Here is a 19,482-nt window from a genome sequence, read left to right as displayed (position 1 = left end):
ACCTCCAACCATTCATATGCCTCACCCCTGTTCCCTGGAAAATCCTTTGCACAAGATTTGCACAGGATATGTACAGAACATGATTGTGAAATAATTTTCACACATTTGCATAGAACATTCATTTCCTGAGCCTTTTTCATGGTTTTTGATTACTGCAAACTTTTTTATGATCAAAACATGTTTTATTTATTTCTTTTATAAGTGCCGTCGAATTCAAATATTTTCTTTGGCATTGCAGACCAAAGTAAATATCCCTTTTACATTCCTGTTATTTTGTTTCCAGGACACTGAGGAGGCTCTGATGATGAATCTCAGAGACAGTCAAATTCTCAATCACAAGCAGAACCTAGACTGGAGCTGGGTTCTAATCGGTACAATACTAAAGGTCAGTAAGAGAAAAGAGGATTAAATGACAAGAGTATTAATGAGCGCAATGGACTGTAATGTAATATGTTATGTTTCAGTGGCCAAATGTCAACCTGCGCAACAACAAAGATGAGCAAATGCACAAGTACGAAAATATACATATTTCATGTATCTTCATACTTCATGTAATGCTTTTTGTATGGTGCGCTTGATAATGTTCTGTGATTTCTTCTAGGTTTGTAAGGAGGCTCCTGTTCTTCTACAAACCAAGCAGTAAGCTGTACGCCAGCCTGGAGCTGGACCACAGCAAAGCCAAACAGCTGACTGTTGTTGGCTGCCAGTTCATTGAGTTCCTGCTGGAGTCAGATGAGGTAAGGGAGGGGAAGTGCTTGTGCCTTCAGGCCTTGTTTTTGTATTTTTTTGTTAGTATGCCTGCTTATAAATTAACTGCTGGTTTGTTTACACCACTCTCATCAGGATGGCCTGGTGTACCTGGAGGACCTGGTTAAGGATATAGTGCAGTGGCTTTCATCGTCCTCTGGGCTCAAACCAGACCGTAGCCTACAAAGCAACGGGCTCCTCAACACACTCAGCCAGCATTACTTTCTCTTCCTGGGTACTCTCTCCGCCCACCCAAGCGGCGTTAAGTTGCTGGAGAAATGCAGTGTCTTCCAGTGGTGAGTTAAAAACAGTTTCTGAGGGTTGATGCTGGATAACAGTTAATATTAATCAAGGACACTAAACTATTGAAACTCCCTTTGCAATCAAACCTGATGTTAGTATTTTTTTTTTCTTTTCGGTTTAATTAAATTTTTTTTAAATGCATTCTATCGTTTTAGCTCACCTGAGGCCAAGGCACATATGTTGTTTTTGTCTCTGTGTTTTGGCTTCCTGAATGCATGAAAACAGAATTTTATGTCACTGAAAACGAGTTGTTTTTCATTTTACAACTCTCTTTTCGCTCTCATTGTGTGGGCGTAGACTTGAGCATGCTGACCGCAGTTTTGCATGTGTAATAAATGTGCTAGCTCACGTGTCAAACACAAGGCCAACCAACGGACTGGTTCCGTTTGGCCCTCATGAACTTGGAATGAAAAATAGTGAAACAAGTCATAGTAGGCCTACACTTTACTAGGCCAAGTCAACACCCTGGACTCAATCCATTCTGAACAATTTTTGCAGTGTGGCAGGGAGAATTATCCTCCTAAAAGAAGCCATTGCCATTAGGGAAACACATTGCCCTGAATTGGTTTACTTGTTGGTATTGTTATGCAACAGTGTTTGTTAGATATTACATGTCAAAGTACTTGCATGTCAGGACCAAAGTTTTCTCAGCAAAATATTACCCAGAGACTCCTCAAGCTTTCCCTCTGCCTATTCCAGATCCAAATAAAATTTTATTTGTCACATACACATACATACATACAGAGTACAACATGCAGTGAAATGCTTTGTACGACTGTCCAACATTTAAGCATAAAAAAGGAATAGAATTTATGGATTAAAAAATAAGTAGATAAATAAAACATAAACTATAGAATATATATATACATACATATACATACGTGAATGAGGATGGCAGATATTGGAAGTACAAATTACAGTGGTTTAGTGATTGTTTTTCAAGTGTCCATGTGCAGTGTGGTGTGATATAAAGTGGTACTGTGCTGTTCAAGTCCAGAGTTAAGGTGTCATAATAGTGCAAAAAAAGGTTGTGCATTAATGAGTGACATTGGAGAGAGTGGTTCAATACTAGATCCTGGGTGTTTTTGAATGGCCTTCAGGAAAAGGCTCCTTCTCATTCTCTCTGTGTTTGCTTTCATATATATATATATAGTACAGACCAAAAGTTTGGACACACCATCTCATTCAAAGAGTTTTCTTTATTTTCATGACTATGAAAACTGTAGAGTCACACTGAAGGCATCAAAACTATAAATTAACACATGTGGAATTATATACATAACAAAAAAGTTAACTAAAAATATGTCATATTGTAGGTTCTTCAAAGTAGGCATCAAGAGAATGCCAAGAGTGTGCAAAGCAGTAATCTAAGCAAAAGGTGGCTACTTTGAAGAACCTACAATATGACATATTTTCAGTTGTTTCACACTTTTTTGTTATGTATATAATTCCACACGTGTTAATTCATAGTTTTGATGCCTTCAGTGTGACTCTACAATTTTCATAGTCATGAAAATAAAGAAAACTTTTTGAATGAGAAGGTGTGTCCAAACTTTTGGTCTGTACTGTATATATACACACACACACACACACACACACACACACACACACACACACACACATATATATATATATATATATATATATATATATATATATATATATAATGTGTGTGTGTGTGTGTGTATATATATATATATATATATATATATATATATATATATATATATATCTCCATCTGTAGTTGCTCGAATCGTTATTTTTGACCATTGTTCTTGCTTAAAAACTGACTGTTCACTTGATACCTAATGTATCCTACCCCTTAACATGTGCTGTTATAATGAGGTAATCAATGTATTCACTTTTCTGTCAGTGGTTTCAATGTTTGCTCTGCACTTAAAACAGTAGTTCTGCTTTTATTGTCAGTTTACACATATGAATCCTTGATCACGCATATGTATCCTAATCAGGATGTTTTTCAAATCGTTCCCTTTTGTGCTGCCCTGTGCCCAAAGTTATTTTTGAGATGCTTGACATTAAATATGGCATAAATATTATCGCCACCCTATTGGCTGGTGTGGTTATTTTGTATTTTTGTGTTTTTCTTTATGGGAATTTATTTGAAAACGGATACATAAGAAATACGTGTGTACACCTGCGGACAGGCCTTTCATCTTTGTTTCTTCAACAGATCTCCGAGTTCAGTATTATGTCTAGTTTGTTTGATTTAAAAACGGCTCTGATTCTGATGTCAAACTTTATTTGATCTCTGCAGCCTGCTGAACCTGTGCTCCCTGAAGAATCAGGACCATCTACTGAAGCTGACTGTATCCACACTGGACTACAGCCGAGATGGCTTAGCACGAGTTATCCTCTCCAAAATCCTCACTGCTGCAACTGATGTAAGGCACATGCTCTGTGAGCTGCTCTTTAAAGCAACACAATTTCCATGTCGCATATAGAAATGCCTTATATACTGAAGAAACTATGTTTAGTCCTGGTGTCTATCTGCTGAGTAGGACTATTAGCAGTGTTGGCATCCGATCTAATGTGTTCCAATATATAGCTTAATATTATAGTACACATAAAAAAAATCTAAAATATTTAAATAGTAAAAAAAAAAGTTCCAGTGCTGAAGAGTTTCTTATAATACTTTTCAGCTAAATGGGCCCTTGTTTCCTGGTTTAAGGAGGATAAAAATGATTGTATACGTTGGGATCAGCTAGTAAATCTTACGGAAGTATTGCTCTCTCATGTGTATGCCCACAGAATTGTAGGCTTTATGCCACTAAGCACCTGCGTGTATTACTGCGTGCCAATGTGGAGTTCTTCAGCAACTGGGGCATTGAGCTGCTGGTCACTCAGCTCCATGACCGCAACAAGACTATCTCCATAGAGGCCCTGGACATACTGGATGAGGCCTGTGAGGACAAGGTGAGTTACAAAAATAATTTCATTCTAAATACTCTGGATTTATTAAAAAAAAATAGAGACCTTTTAATCAACTATATTGAAGTGACGTGTTGCATTTTAATTGCTAAGTCCTGTAACTGACAGGACAAATGGGAAATAATCAGTTATAAGCTGGTGAAATTAAGCAGAGTAACTTCTGTTACATTGAAGATGAGTATGTTTTGGAATAACACAATTATTAAATTATTATTAAATTGTCATATGATAAGTTTTGAGTTAATTTCATGACACACAAGCAAACAGTCTCTTGTTTATTCTTTACTTTATAGCAGCTATGAAATAAACTGTAAGCTATAATCATTTATTTAAGCAAAGAAGTTACAGCACTAAAGATTCCTTCCATAACTGGTAGGTAAACGTGTAATTAGAATAATTCCTCATTACACAGACTATTTAATCATCTACACACTTCAACTACGGCACTCTTGTTTATCTTTGTTGGCCATTTTTGTTGTGCATCTGCTCTAAAAGTCCCTATCAATGAGCTGTTGGCTGCAGAAATAATTTTGACAGAACAAATCTATAAATTATAGTTGGAAAGCCTTCTGTGAAACTGTCAAACTAGTGAACCACTTTTGTTTCTTGCAGGCGAACCTTCATGCACTGATTCAGCTCAAGCCGGCACTGACTCACCTCGGGGACAAGGGTGTGCTCTTGCTTTTGAGGTAAGCTGGAGATCTGTTCATAAATCGAGCAGTGCGTGTTGATGACGAGGAGTTCAAACAGGAAGAGACACGAGATCCCCTCCTTCCTGGAAGCGCTTTATTATTATTTGATTAGATGTGAGAATTTCAAGACCAAGCTGTAAGGTGCATTACACAGTTTACAACTGTGTGGCCTTCTTTAACGTATTATTAAAAAAAAGTATATTATATGTCATATTTAATCTGTTCTTGGCTCCCCAGGTTCTTGTCCATTCCAAAGGGATTTTCCTACCTCAACGAGAGAGGCTACGTCACTAAGCAGCTGGAGAAATGGCAGAAGGTGCTTTATCTCTTTTCTTTCTTCATTGGAAAAGTTTGTAAATCACCTCTACACTCGACAGTGGTTTTAAATCTCATATAGATCAAATGTATATATTTACTCACACCAGTTGGTGCTTGTGCAGGAAGCTACTACCAAATTATCACCCATAGACTGATGTTTCTTATGGGCTCGTAACAGTCACAACCCTTAAAATGAGTTGACTTTCTTTTACCGCATGTAATGCAAACAACTTTTTTTTTTCTGCATCAAGCGTTTTTTTTAATTACCTGTTTAGTTAGAAGAGGACTGACCTGCGGTTAAAAACATAGAATGTTAGAAAGTGCTGACACTGGAGACTTTAATAAATGTTATTATTGTTTTTATTATGATGATATTATTATGTTAAATATGTACTTGCTGAAAGCTTCACAATAGTCCTTTGAAAGGTTTTGGTACTGTAATGGTTTTGATTATTTGATTATCATCTACACTTAAACATTCATATGAATTAATTGTCAGTATAAAATAGTAATAGTACATAGTATTCAAACACATTAAGAAAACCTTTGATTTGCAGCTATGGTCTAAATTCTTTACCATTTTCTGACCAGATTTGAGGATTGAACAGCGCTCTAGTATAATCAGCATTGCAGGAGAAGGAGCGATTGAACATTAAGTCATTAATGTGAATTTAAGCTTTAGCCCCATACATTGTTACAGGAGTTTTCTCGATCTCTGGAATAATTCGCTTGTTTTTGTCTTGATGGGTAAAAGGTATACACTTTATATACTTCCAAGTTGCTAACAGTATAACTGGATCTTGGTTCTGCTCAGGAATATAACCTCAAGTATGTGGATCTAATAGAGGAGCAGTTAAACGAGGCTCTCACTACATACCGCAAACCAGTCGATGGGGACAACTACGTACGACGGAGCAACCAGAGGTCTAAAAGGTTTTTTTTCTCATTTATTTTGGTGCAGATTTTCCTCCTTACTGTTGTTCTAACAACTGTGGTTTAATATGGTTTGCAGGTTGCAAAGGCCAAATGTCTATCTTCCAGTGCATTTATATGGCCAGCTTGTACACGATAAGACAGGCTGCCATCTCCTAGAAGCTCAGGTTGCGACTGGTTTTCCTTATAATATTTCCTTGTCATTACATTTCCTTTTGTGCAAACTTCATTTTTTTCCCTCTTTTCGTGACAGAATATCGTACCTGACCTAAGCTACACTGTGCGATCCCCGGTGCTGGACACATGGGAAGGCATCAAACAACTTAAAGCTGCTCTTTGGGCCTTGGTTAGTGGAGTTCTCCACTATAGGAAGCAAGGCCATGAATAAAACAAAACGTGTAAATCATTTTTGCTGATTATTCTGTTTGTTTTCAGGGTAATATTGGCACATCCAACTGGGGTCTGAATCTGCTACAAGAAGAGAATGTGATTCCGAACATTGTGGCTTTGGCCCACCACTGTGAGGTTCTCTCCATCCGGGGGTATGTAACCAGTAAACTACACAATTATATAAGTCACATAAATCCTTAAATCTTACATTTGAATCACATTTTGCTTTTGTTTGTCATCTCTTTCAGGACATGTCTGTATGTACTGGGTCTAATTTCTAAGACAAAGCAGGGATGTGAGCTGCTGAAGCAGCAGGGCTGGGATGCGGTCCGACACAGTCGTAGACAGCAGTGGCCCGTGGTGCCAGACGAGGTAGAGCAGCAGCCACCACCTCCAACCACCCTGCTCTCATCAGTGCCTAGTACCCTCAGCCTCAACTCTGAGTCCACCAGCTCTAGACACAACAGTGAAAGTGACTCCACACAGCCAAGTAAGTGCTGCTCCAACTGCTTCATGACCATCAGGCACACATTCAAGCACAATAAGCACATTGGTGTTTTTTTTTTTTTTTTTTGTCATTTAAAATTAGAGTAATGCATTTTGGCATATATGCAAAATCATTGAATCAAGAGTCAAAATACCAAAAACACTTTCAAACAACTCAAATTGATTCGAAATGGGGAAAAAAAATTATTCAAATATTCAACTGCAATTTTTATTTATTTATTTATTTATTGTTTACTTTAAACTGCAAATAGTGATCCTAAATATATATATATTTTTTATTTTATTAAAAAAATTTTCTACTTTTTAGGCATGTACATCCTGGATGATGATAAAGATGGTTCTGAGCTGTCTGAGGATCAGCCATATTACATCAGGTCGAAGCTGTTAAAGGACCGCAGTCCCTTCACAATCCTTGCATCCAGTCGCTTTGTGCGCAACCGTTTCCTCAGCTCTCTTTCTGGAAAGAAGCCACGCAGCACTAGCGACCCTAAAGGTAGCAGCAGCGGCGGCAGTCATAAGCTGATTGGTGAACCCAAGCTGGGAGGCCTTAGGAGGAATCGCACAGTTACAGAACCCTCTGTGTTCTCTCCAGGTCAGGGGGATGTGTTCAGCCCGGTGTTTTCTGATCTCTCCAAGAGCCCGTCAGTCACCCTGGAGACCTCGTTCATAGGGAGCAAAGGGGACGAGCAGCAGGACGGCATTGGCGAAGCAGAGTCGCGTCTGCCCCGGGTTACAGAGCGCAACATGTCAGGCGGTGAGATTCAGCATGAGCAGACCAGTCGTGAGAGGCTAGCAGGTGATGGACCTACCTCTGGAAGTGGTACTCAGTTCAAGAGCCGAAGCCAAAGCTTCAACACGGACACAACAACCAGCGGTATCAGCTCTATGAGCTCCAGTCCGTCCAGAGAGACAGCAGCAGGGACGACCGACTCGTCCACCATCGACACAGACTGCGTCAGCCTCAGCACGGTCGTCAGCGCGCAGACCATCCGGACCCTAAACTCACTCACACCCCAGTCCAATCACCTCCCCCTTTCCAAATCCAACTCAGTGCTGCTAGTTCCACCAGGCTCATCTCACACACTGCCCCGCAGGGCACAGTCTCTCAAATCACCCTCGGTCACCACCATCACCAGTCTCACAGACTGCAGTTTTATGTACACGAGCCCCAGGGACGCACTGGGCTACGCCACGCTCAAGCGGCTTCAGCAGGAGCGCATCCAACCATCTCTCTCCCACAGTGAGGCGCTGGCTTCCCCCGCCAAGGATGTGCTCTTCACCGACACAATCACTATGAAAGCTGGAAGCCTGGACTCCAGGCTTACACCGAGAAGGTCTGAAAGTCCTTACACACATCTGTTTTAGCAGCTTTATAACATAAAACCTTTGTGTTATGTGTTTGCTCCCTTTAGCATTGCAGTGGTTTGGGATTTTCTTTTTCTTTCTTTTCTTTTTTTTTTTGTAACATTCTAACTAATTATATGGCAGAGTATAATCACTATTTTGATCTTTAAAAAAACAAAACCAACACCAGTAGATTTATTTTGACAGCAATCTGTTAAAGCTAAAATCGAAAAGTAAAACCAGTCACAGATTTAATAATATATAAAATAATAATAATATATAAAATAATATTTGACAAAATATCTGTTAGCCATCAGCTGTTCCTGGAATTTGGCTACGCCCCACAATTACACGTTTATAAAGCATTCAAGGGACATTTATGGGAAACGGTATTTCTGAGTATTATAAAAGTATCAGGTCACTGCAAAATCTCTTCAGGGGTCTTCGTTCTGACTTCGTTTCCTCCCTACTTTTCACAGTAAACGAGATTTGTAATTTACTTTCTTATTAAAAAAGTGTCTTAATTTTTCATATTGACAGTCTAACACAGACCCCCACCCCCACACAGGCAACTCACAAGTTTTACCCATTTTTTCATTAACATTTCTATATTAACTTGTGTGGCAGATGCTCCACGTAAACTTATTTATCAATGTGTGAAATTTTAAAACATTAACATTTATGGAAGGAAACTGCACTGAAATCACGAGGTAAAGCTGTTTTGAAACTGTCTTGAAACGAGGTCAAAGTTTACAGTATCCTGGTAATACGATGACAGAAGTCTGGGACGTAATATAGCTGCTGTAACTGTGGATGTAAAATGATATTGAAAAAGACCCTGAAATGTCTAATTTATTGACTATAAATGGATAATACAATGACTAGTTAGTTAGTTAAATATATTTTTGATATTTTGCTAATTGCTATCATGTAGAAATAAAACTTATCTTGTTATAGAAAAATAATCAAATTTGGGTGATGACACATGATGACACCCAACACCCACTGCCCTTTGTTTTATTCCCAACCTTTCCAGCTGTTTTAGTTTAGAATTTTTTTCTCCTCACAAAGTTTTTATGATGTGTAATGTGTTAACGCCACCAGAAAACACATTCCTATAGAAGCAGTTTCATTGTACATAATGTTTAGAGCTCTGTTTAGAGATTTGTTTAAGTGTAACTGCACTTCAACTTCAATTATAATGAATTGTCTTTTCAATATAGGGAAAGGAATTACTTGCACATACATTATTGCAATATACAATTTTATTATTATTATTATTTTTTTTTTTCATTTAGCCAGTTAGTGACCCTGATGTAAGCCCCTTTGGAACTCCATTATAAAAATAACTTGAATTGTTTCTGATGGTCCCTCTCAGGTCCCACTCTAAAAAACGCTTCAGCTGTCTAGGCCAAGGCTCAGGGGGGCGCCGTCGGCGATCACTCTTCCCACGGCGAGTGGATCGCCCTTCTAGCTGGCAGCTCTCGTTCATTTGGAAAGACCGGTTCTGTCCTTTTAAGATTTTTCTTAGGGAGAAAGATTTTCATACTTGCCTTTGTGCAGCCCCCAAACCTGCTATATCAAAAGTGCTCGAAGTCTTTATCATCCCTGTTTTTGCCCTCATAATGCTTCCTCAGTCTTGCACGCAGAATGAGCTGTCCCTGCTGATAATCTTCCTGAGCTAGTACAGAACAGTTGAGCAGAACCTTGTCCTGTGTGCTGTAGACAATACCCTGCTAAATATGTAGTACAGATTGTCAAAGTGAACCCTGTTTTTCCCATAAGCTTTAGCACGTAGCATGTGCTGACTTTAGCAACCCCAGTGAATGTAGCAGCTGTGGTAGTCACCTGAGTAAGCTATTCCTAATGTAAACAAGCAATTCAAAATCAGAAATCGATCATTTCAATCTCTCTCTCTCTCTCTCTCTCTCTCTCTCTCTCTCTCTCTCTCTCTCTCTCTCCTCGTAATGTTTCTGTTCTGGCACTAATTGGTTTTTCTGTGTGCACAGGTTCCTGAAGGCTCTGAGCTTTGCATCTTTGGATAAGGAGGACTTGTTGAGCCCTATCAGCCAGACGACGCTACATCGCTCCTCCTCCGTGCGCTCCATGGTGTCTAGCGCCACCTATGGCAGTTCAGACGACTATATTGGCCTCGCTTTACCTGTGGATATCAACAACATGTTCCAAGTACTCAGAATTTCACATTTTTCCCCCTTTCTATATGGTTGACAAGTAGCGCTGCATGAAAACATCAAGAAATCATTCTTAAAAAATAAAAAATAGCGCTTCATTATTAGCCTTGGATTAGGTCCCCATGAATGTACTGTTTCTATATAAATGATATATATGGTATATTATAGGGATGTAACGGTACACAAAATTCACGGTTCATACTTAATTTTTTGAGACACTGTTTGGTATAATTTTGGTACACATAGTGGGAAGAAATGCAAAGCATGAAATCTTTTTATTATTAATTTCATAACATTTGTGAACATCAACTGTTTACATTATTTTAAAACAATTTATAATAAAATGCCTGCTTGGATTGAATACAAAAATTCTATACAGTGGAACCTCGTTGTACGAGCAACCTATAGTATGAGCAAACGGAGTTACGAGCAAACTCGCTCGCAAAATTTTACCCTGTTTCACGAGCAAATTTCGAAGGCACGAGCAAACCCACACTGTCGGTTCCCCGTTTTCGGCGGATGGTCGCATCAGTCGCTTAGTTGATGACGTATCACTCGGCCGCTCTCGCTGTTCAGTGCAGCAAAAACGTGCGAGCGGCGGTTTGTGAATGGAGGGCGGGTCCGGGAGCAGATAGGCAGGGGATTGCCTCACCTGAAATTAATGTGACCTAATGATTGTTCTCTCTTTTCAAGTGATCGGAGGGTGCATTTAAGGAGGAGAGCGTGTGTGTGTGCGCGCGTGCGCCAGAGACGTGCTGCGTGGGGCACTAAGCAGACCGACACAAAAAAAATAACAAATAAAAGTGGCTCCTGTATTCATACGCTCTCCCACAGTAACTTTTTTTAGTTTTATATTTTTATTTCACTAGAAATCTTGAAAAATGTCTCCCTAATAAATCAGTGATGGTGCTGTGAAAACGAAAGTAAATAGAATTACCATGGAAACCGAGGAGGTTACGAGCGTTTTGTGCGTCTCACATTTGCAATCAACCACTATCACATGGGTCAGTGTTAAATTATGTTTATATTATTATTAAATTATGTTTATATTACGGTAATTTGCGGTGTATTTGTTTTTAAAAATAGGCTACAAATACTTTTTATGTGCAGAAATAAGCGATCGGATGAGATCTCGGAACGGATTAAATCACTTTTACATTCATTCCTATGGGGAAAATCAGTTCGAACATACGAGCAAATGGACCTACAAACAATTTTCAAGAACGAATTATGCTCGTACAACGGGGTTCCAATGTATATAAATATAAAATAGAATAAATCAAATTAATGCAATACACTTTTTTTATCATATTGATAAATCTATTAAAAAAAATTTAATTAATGAAAAAATGAAATTATATAGTTAACATTAGTTTGTGTTTATATTTAATATTTAATTTTCTGAAGAAATGCTAGTTAACTGTTCTACTTATTTCAGCATATTTTAACAAATGTCTGCATTTAATAAACACAATATGTATTTATTTATTCATTTCATTTATTTATTTATTTATCCTTCCATTTTTGATTTATTTTCTCACTCCCTCGATATGCAGAATTGTCAGGAATTTCTCCTTTTAAGAGAGAGATTCTTGAAGCGGTCCATAAAACACAAAAGAATCCCTAATGCTAGACTGTCATAATCTGAGTTTTCCCACATGCGCAGTACAAATCATGTTTCCGGTACGGATCTAGTAGCCACGGTGATGACTTACTCAAAGTGCGAATCGGAAACTGAACAAACTTGCAGTCTGCGGCTTAATATGTTTGTAAGAGAATTCAGATTTTAAGTATGTTTCGCGTGTAAAGGAAAGATTGCATTTGGTACACACGTGCACCGTACTGAACGTCCAGCACGGACACGGTACGAATGTGTGTACTGTAAATCCCCTGATTATTAGAACAAGCACATTAAAACATGATTGCCACCGTTAACTGTGCAACCCAAATATCTTTTCATGTGGACTTTTATTTAATCCTCAGTTATGATATAGTGCACGATAAAGCTATTATGTGTGTCATTAGGGTCTTCTGATCATTTGTTTCTCTGTTTATAGATAAAAGAGACTCCGTATTTCCAGAAGAGGACTAGCCCACCTTCAGAGGACAGATCTGCTAGGTTCTTCTCTGGAGATTCTGATGGTAAAAATTTAAACGCATATCTGTTGCTACTTAACTCTGATGACATTAAACCTGCAAAGATGTGCACCAGTTCCTTAACTCCCCTCTCTGCTGACAGGTTCTGACGGCTCGCGGCACGGAGTACTGAAGTCGCAGCTCAGCATTACAGAGCTCATGGCAGTGAGCCGAGCAGATCAGCAGCAGTTGCTGGGCTCAGAGGAGACAGGTCTGCAGGAACACACAGAGGAGAACTGCCTTTACTGCGTGGGCTGCAAAGTGCTGGGATGCAACTCACACACCCCCATGCAGAGTCGTTCTGGTGAGCCGCAGCATCATCTTAGGGTGGAGGAAGGATTTTCCTTTTCTTGTTATATTTAATAGAATGAAATCATTGAGTTATGATTTTTTAGGTTGATAAAGTGTACAATCTAAGAATCAGATCACTGGGACAAGTACAATCTTTTTTGAGTGCATTTCTTAAATAGGCATCAAATGTAGGATTTAATGCTGTAGTTATCTTTTCTGGAGGCCACGTTTGCCACCACTACTAAAAAAAAAAAAACATGAACGTTTTATTCATGAGGCAAACGCAGTATAACGGTCTGGTTTCTCTAATTCCCAGACTTTGCTGATGCTTCATACTCCGAGTGGTGCAGTCAGCCTGTGCACAACCACCTCGAGGTCATGCCTCACTCTAAGTTCTCCGGAGTGTCTGGGTGTAGTGATGCGGTGTCGCAGGGCTCTGCCGGGAGCACTCGTAGCACAGAGCTGGTTCTGGGTAAGACTGGGTTAGCTGATGGTTTTTAGAGCCATGGATTTCCTTTTGTACATAATTTTGAGCAGGTTCTCTCATACTTCAGTGTGCATGTCTCTTAGTAGAAATTCTAGTACTGTAAGGAGCATAATAAAGGATTTAGAAACCACGTAAACACCCATCACTTAATCACACATAATCGTTGTCAGTGGCAGAGGTAATCAAATCATCTGCTATCTTTAGATAACGCATTGTTTCCTCAGGTCTAAATCACGCTTTGAATTTTCCATGCTTTAGTCTTATGCCGATCCATAAAAACTGGCCCTTATGTCTTTGTTTGAAGGCTCTCCTTGTTTCCTTCTGCTTTTGCTAATTAGTGTTCCATAACCAGTGGTGAGCAGCTGTATGTTTACTCAAACTAATTAGAAAGTCCACATCAGTGATGTCATGATTTTACATGAGCAACAGCAGTTGGATAACCTGCACTGACTTTATATTTGACTGAGATACTCACAAAAGTGAGTACACCCCTCACATTTCAGGAACCTTTTTAATAAATCTTCTCAAGGGACAATACTATACAAATGAAACTTGGATATATTTTAGAGTAGTCAATGTAAAGCTTGTATAGAAGTATACATTTACTGTCTTTTAAAAATAACTTCAACATACAGCCATTATTGTCAGAATGGCTGCCAACAAAAGTGAGTACAGCAGGGGTGGCCAACCAGTCAGAGACCGAGAGCCACATTTTTTACTGTGTTACCGCAAAGAGCCACATCATACACATGGGCACACATGACCATCACCCATCCCTTCCTCTTGCGCACACACACACACACACACACACACACACCTCTGCTCAGCCAGATTTATTGTAAATGTCACACACCAACATAATGACAGAAATTGACTCCTACAGTTCTAAGACCACAGCACAGTCATTTTCAACAATGAACATTGTGTGCACTGTCTCACACACACAAACTCTTTTTAACCAAGTCCACAAAAAAAAAATATAATAATTTACAATAGCATTTTTCTTTTATTATGCATGTTACTTAGTGGGACTTTTGGCATTCCTTGCCTGAAACAATCCCCTTCAAATCTGCCTTGTATTCAGTTGTTGCCATTTGAAGCAATTCTTTCACGTGGGTGTCAGTCAGAACAGATTGACGCTTTGATTTCACGTGTTTCAGGGTAGAAAACACAGACTTTGTGGGGGTTTTTTGTGCGTGTTCACTTTGCTTAAGTTCAATACGGTATTTTCGTCAAATACATTGTGTAACAACATGCAAAGCCACATGTCCTATTCAACATGTTCATGTTTTTGTCTGCTTGACAGGACCATACAAATTTGTGTACATTTTTTTAGAGCAGTTAAAAGTTGGTGCTTTGAGTACAATTCTCACATGGGACCTCATGGCAAAGGATTTTAGAAATTAGAATTGTTAATCTCCACAAAGATGGCTGAGGCTATAAGATTGGTAACACCCTGAAATTGAGTTACAGTCCATTGGCCAGGGTCATACAGAAGTTTTCCAAGACGGGTTTCACTCAGAACAGGTCTCACAAGGGTCGATCAAAGAAGTTGAGCCCTCATGCTGTGCATCAGGTGCAGATGCTGCTTCAAAAACAGACACGAGTGCTGCCAGCATTGCTTTAAGGGTTGCAGAAGCGGAAGGTCTGCGTGTCAGTGCTCAGTATGCCTCACACTGCAACAACTTTTCATGGCCGTCGTCCCAGAAGGAAGCCTCTTCAAAAGCTGGATCACAAGAAAGCCCAGAAACAGTTAACAAACAGTTAACAGCTAAATACAACCTGTCCAAGAGCATGAATTACTGGAACCATGTCCTGCGGTCTGATGAGAATGAGAATGTTTGGCTTAGATGGTATCCATGTGTAGCGAAGCTCTGGTGATGAGTACCAAGAAAATTATGTCTTGTCTACAGTCAAGCATGGTGGTGGCAGCATCATGGTCTGGGGCTGCATGAGTGCAGCTGGTACTGGGGAGCTGCGGGTCACATGGATTCCAACATTCTGAAGTAGAACATGGCACTCTCTGAAGGTGAAGGTGATAGAGTGGCCAATTATGTCTCCAGACCTGAACCCTTTTGAGCTACACAGGTGCCTAAGTGCTCCTGTGTATGTTAGACACCATGCTGGATGTTAGATGCCATGTGTCGTAACATCCAGCTGCTTCGTGATGTCATTATAGAGGTGTGGAAAAGGATCCTAGCAACCTGTGCAGCTCTGGTGAATTCCATGCCAAGTGGGATTAAGGCAGTGCTGGATAACACTGGTGCTCACACAAAATATTGACATTTTGGACACAGTTTTGACATGTTTACTTAGCGTGTACTCACTTTAGTTGCCAGTTATTTTGACAATAATGGCTGTATATTGAGTTATCTTCAGAGGACACTGAATACTAGTCTAGTTTTATTTCTATAGTATTGTTACTCGGGAACATATAATCAAATGGTTGCTGGAATGTAAGGTGTGCACTCACTTTTGAGATACTGTAGATGTATAATTTTTTTGTGTGTGTGTTTGTGTGTAAATATCTGGGACTGTGTAAGATTGTATTTCTGTAGTAGTTGGACTGTATGTGAATGTATCTCTGAATGAGCTTGTTTTAAACATCTTGAATTAATATGACCTCGGCCATGGCTTTGTTTCAGGAGTTAAGACCATTCCAGAAGATGCTCCAGCCTGCAGAGTTCTTCTGAGAAAAGAGGTACTACGGTTGGTCATCAACCTCAGCTCATCCGTAGGAACCAAAGGCCACGAGACAGGACTGCTCACGTAAGGAGATGTGCTTTGAGAGAACTACTCTTTCAATCCCTCATTTTCTGTTCAACTCTCTTAATGTGCTTGTGCTGCAATGATGTACTGTGCCTAATAAATTATGAAAGCATATAATCCACAATAAGCATCATATTGCATCCCTGTTATATTGTAGCACAGTGCAAAAAAAAAACATGCAGAAGAGCTTCAGTTAATATTTACTTCAAACATGAGCATCAGCTCTACACAACATTACGTAGAGTTTACACAGACTGATGCAAAAAAGTGAAATGATATAATGAGTGAGTAATAGTTATTTGGGTAGGAAAGCATCCTATGAGAGTCCAAAGGAAAATTCCCAGAGTGGTCCAAACTGCCACAAAGGATCTATTAATCACAAAATCACACTTTGCAACCATGGCGGTCAGAAAATAAAATATGAAGGCACCAAACATTAAACCTTCATGTATATTTGAGGCAATAGTTAGAAGACAGTAAAGAGCAGAAAAAACAGTCTGATGTTTGATTAACTGAAGTTCATGATTGGCATCTGCATGACCTTACGCCTTGTTCTGCGGCCTCATGGTCGGCCCATTAGATAACTACAGGAATTTACGTGTTCCAGTAATGTACAGCCGTGACCAAAAGTTTTGAGAATGACACAAATATACATTTTCACAAAAGTCTGCTGCTTCAGTGTTTTAGATCTTTGTTTACTACGGTATACTGAAGTATAATTACAAGCATTTCGAGGGCTTTCATTGACAATTACATTAAGTTTAGTCAATATTTGCCGTGTTGTCTGTTCTTCAACAAAATTTCCATGAGCCACTTAGTTATCACTATTGTCTTATGGCATGTTCCATCATGCTGGAAAAAGCAGTGTTCATTAGCAAATTGCTTTTGGATGGTTGGGAGAAGTTCTTGGAGGTTGTGCTATGTTTTTGGCTGTGTTCTCAGTTCCCTTGGCTACGAAGCAACCCCACACATGAATGGTCTCAGGATGCTTTACTGTCAGCATGACTGAGGACTGATGTTAGGGCTCACCCTTTCCCCTCCGGACAAGCTTTTTTTTCCCCGGATGCCACAAACAATCAAAGAAAATGACTTTACCCCAGTACTGTACTATTTGCAGAATATCAGTCTGTCCCTGATTTATTTATTTATTTTTTCCTGGAGAAAATTGGCTCCTTTGTTGCTCTTCTTGACAGCAGGCCCTCCTTCAAAAGTCTTAGCTTCACTTTGTATGCAGATGCACTCACACCTGCTTGCTGCCATTCCTGAACAAGCTCTGCACTGGTGGTGCCCCAATTCCGTAGCTGAATCTACTTTAGGGGACGGTCCTGGCGCCCTGAAGCCTTATTCACAACAGTTGTGAACCTCTCTCCTTTAAGTTCTTGATGATCCAATGATTGGTTGATTTAGGCTCAGTCTTACTAGCAGCAATATCCTTCCCTGTGAATCCCTTTTTGTACAAAGCAATGACGACTGCACGTGTTTGCTTGCAGGTAACCATGGCTAACCAAGAAAGAACAATGATTTCAAGTGCCACCCTACTTTTAAAGCTTCCAGTCTGTTATTCGACCTCGATCAGCATGACCGAGTGATGTCCAGTCTTGTCCTCAACACTCTCACCTGTGTTAACGAGAGAATCGCTGACATGTCACCTAGTCCTCCTTCATAACATTCTGGAGTAAATGCAAATTTCTATCATTCAAAAAACTGAGGCAGCAAGACTCAAATCTTTATGGCCATGGCTGTAGATGGTGAACATATATGGTTCTAAATGACAAAAAGTATTTGTAAAGCAAAAATGCCACAGTAATATTATAAACAAAGATGCATTAGCAGTCTTGGGTACACTTTGTACAGCTTTTCATTGGAATTCACTTGGAATTTCTTTTTCTTTTTTTTTTTGACATGGTTGATTAAGTAATGTTACTACAAACCTTTTCCATCACAGTTTTTGTTTGAAAAGTAATGTTCGGGAATCTAAAATGTTTTTACTGACTGGCCATAAACACTTAAGACAAAATTTGTATTAAGAAATGCATTATTTTTATTTGTAAATGAGACACTGAGACAAGTGTTTAAAAATTTAGTTTATTCAGTCTTGGCTGATGAGCAACATTTTCAGTCAGTAGAACATTTTTGTGTATGACTAAAGCTTTTTAATCCCTTTCCCAAAAAAACATAGGATCAAGGAAAAGTTTCCATATGCGTTTGATGACATCTGCTTATACTCAGAAGTGTCCCACCTGCTGGCCCACTGCGTGTTCAGGCTCGCTTCGAGACGCTTTATCCAGGAGCTGTTTCAAGACGTTCAGTTTATTCCGGTAACCTTCTTTAGTTCTTTGCTTTAAGATCCCCACATATATTCGCACTACATGTTTGTTTCTTTGTCTCGCACCAGATGGTGCGTAATTCTCATTTTGCCTATTTTTTGTTTTATTTTGTTATCATGTCCCACAGCTTTATGAGGAAGCCGAGAGCATTTTGTCAATGCCGTCAAAATGCGTCACTGTAAATTCTCCACCGGAGTCCTGATATTGTGAAGCCTGTGCTTGCTGTTACCCCACCCATCCTCCTCCACCCAGACCTCCCCATTCATTTTCGCCTGGCCTGGCTGAGACTTTAATGGAAGATGGAGGCAATAAGAGGTAACGTGGGAATATGGCGCTGGTGGATAGAAGAGACAAAAAAACGAAGACTCGAAGGCTAAAAGTGCGTCTGCAGAGGAGTTTGCAGGATGTGTCTGCGAAGATAAATAGAATCGGTACGGCGCATTCACGATAAGACCAACGGAAACATACTGCCTGAACAAACAAAGCCTGAAATCAAGACAGAAATGTGTTTAAACTCTGGCAGTTGGAGTTACAACCAAAATATTGCTTTTGACTGACAGTAATGCGTGTAAAAGCACTGACAGTGCGGGGACGGTAAGAAAACAAAAATCCACTGAAAGCTGTAAAAGTCGCTGAATCTTTTTAATTTTATTTTTGTCCTGAGTTCTGCACAGTCGTCATGAGCGCATTCAGATATAGACTGAAATTACAAATGCATGTTTGCTCTTCCCTCTGGATCCCTCAAGTCTGCTTTTAACACTACAAGGTTGTGGTTTGTTTCACTAACTTAATCCGTGTATATAAAGAAGTACGCAGTGAGCCTGTAATTGAATTATTCGACAGAAAAAGCCTTAATGATTCACACCCACACGAGAGACAATCATCATTTAAAGATCCAACCATCTGTATGGCAGTAACCACCTCATCTTTTTTTTTCTTTTTTCTACATACTGGGCTTTTACTGTTATGAAGCACTGAATTATGACCCCTGATTAAGCTCAGATGTGCTTATCTAATCCACAGTTTGCATGGTTTTGAGGAAATCTGGTGTAAAATTCTTAATTTTCCAAATGTATTTTCCAGGTAAGGCTGTATAT

General features: G+C 39.4%; 1 protein-coding gene across 3 annotated transcripts in view; it reads left to right on the top strand.

Moving 5' to 3' along the window:
• The window catches only part of rictorb (RPTOR independent companion of MTOR, complex 2b), a 36,702-nt gene extending 17,485 nt beyond the window's left edge, over positions 1–19,217 (top strand). The window contains exons 18-39 of one of the 3 annotated variants that reach the window (XM_046867308.1): positions 284–385; positions 465–511; positions 602–737; positions 844–1,043; positions 3,326–3,452; positions 3,820–3,984; positions 4,612–4,688; positions 4,929–5,007; positions 5,824–5,933; positions 6,022–6,109; positions 6,196–6,288; positions 6,378–6,484; positions 6,581–6,822; positions 7,147–7,332; positions 7,432–8,173; positions 10,193–10,370; positions 12,433–12,517; positions 12,615–12,815; positions 13,119–13,274; positions 15,935–16,058; positions 18,238–18,376; positions 18,513–19,217. In XM_046867308.1, coding sequence (XP_046723264.1) covers positions 284–385; positions 465–511; positions 602–737; positions 844–1,043; positions 3,326–3,452; positions 3,820–3,984; positions 4,612–4,688; positions 4,929–5,007; positions 5,824–5,933; positions 6,022–6,109; positions 6,196–6,288; positions 6,378–6,484; positions 6,581–6,822; positions 7,147–7,332; positions 7,432–8,173; positions 10,193–10,370; positions 12,433–12,517; positions 12,615–12,815; positions 13,119–13,274; positions 15,935–16,058; positions 18,238–18,376; positions 18,513–18,587 — 3,459 coding nt within the window. In that variant the 3' untranslated portion in view covers positions 18,588–19,217. Of the gene's footprint in view, positions 1–283; positions 386–464; positions 512–601; positions 738–843; positions 1,044–3,325; positions 3,453–3,819; positions 3,985–4,611; positions 4,689–4,928; positions 5,008–5,823; positions 5,934–6,021; positions 6,110–6,195; positions 6,289–6,377; positions 6,485–6,580; positions 6,823–7,146; positions 8,174–9,561; positions 10,371–12,432; positions 12,518–12,614; positions 12,816–13,118; positions 13,275–15,934; positions 16,059–18,237; positions 18,377–18,512 lie in introns of those variants that run through there. The other 2 variants (XM_046867307.1, XM_046867309.1) reach the window with 2 other exon arrangements.
• Positions 19,218–19,482: the final 265 nt, after the last annotated feature.

The sequence above is a fragment of the Silurus meridionalis genome, chromosome 15 (genome assembly GCF_014805685.1).
Source record: "Silurus meridionalis isolate SWU-2019-XX chromosome 15, ASM1480568v1, whole genome shotgun sequence".
In the NCBI taxonomy this organism is placed as follows: Eukaryota; Metazoa; Chordata; class Actinopteri; order Siluriformes; family Siluridae; genus Silurus; species Silurus meridionalis.
The sequence above is the reverse complement of the archived record's forward strand: the minus strand, read 5'-3'. Positions and strand labels throughout refer to the sequence as shown.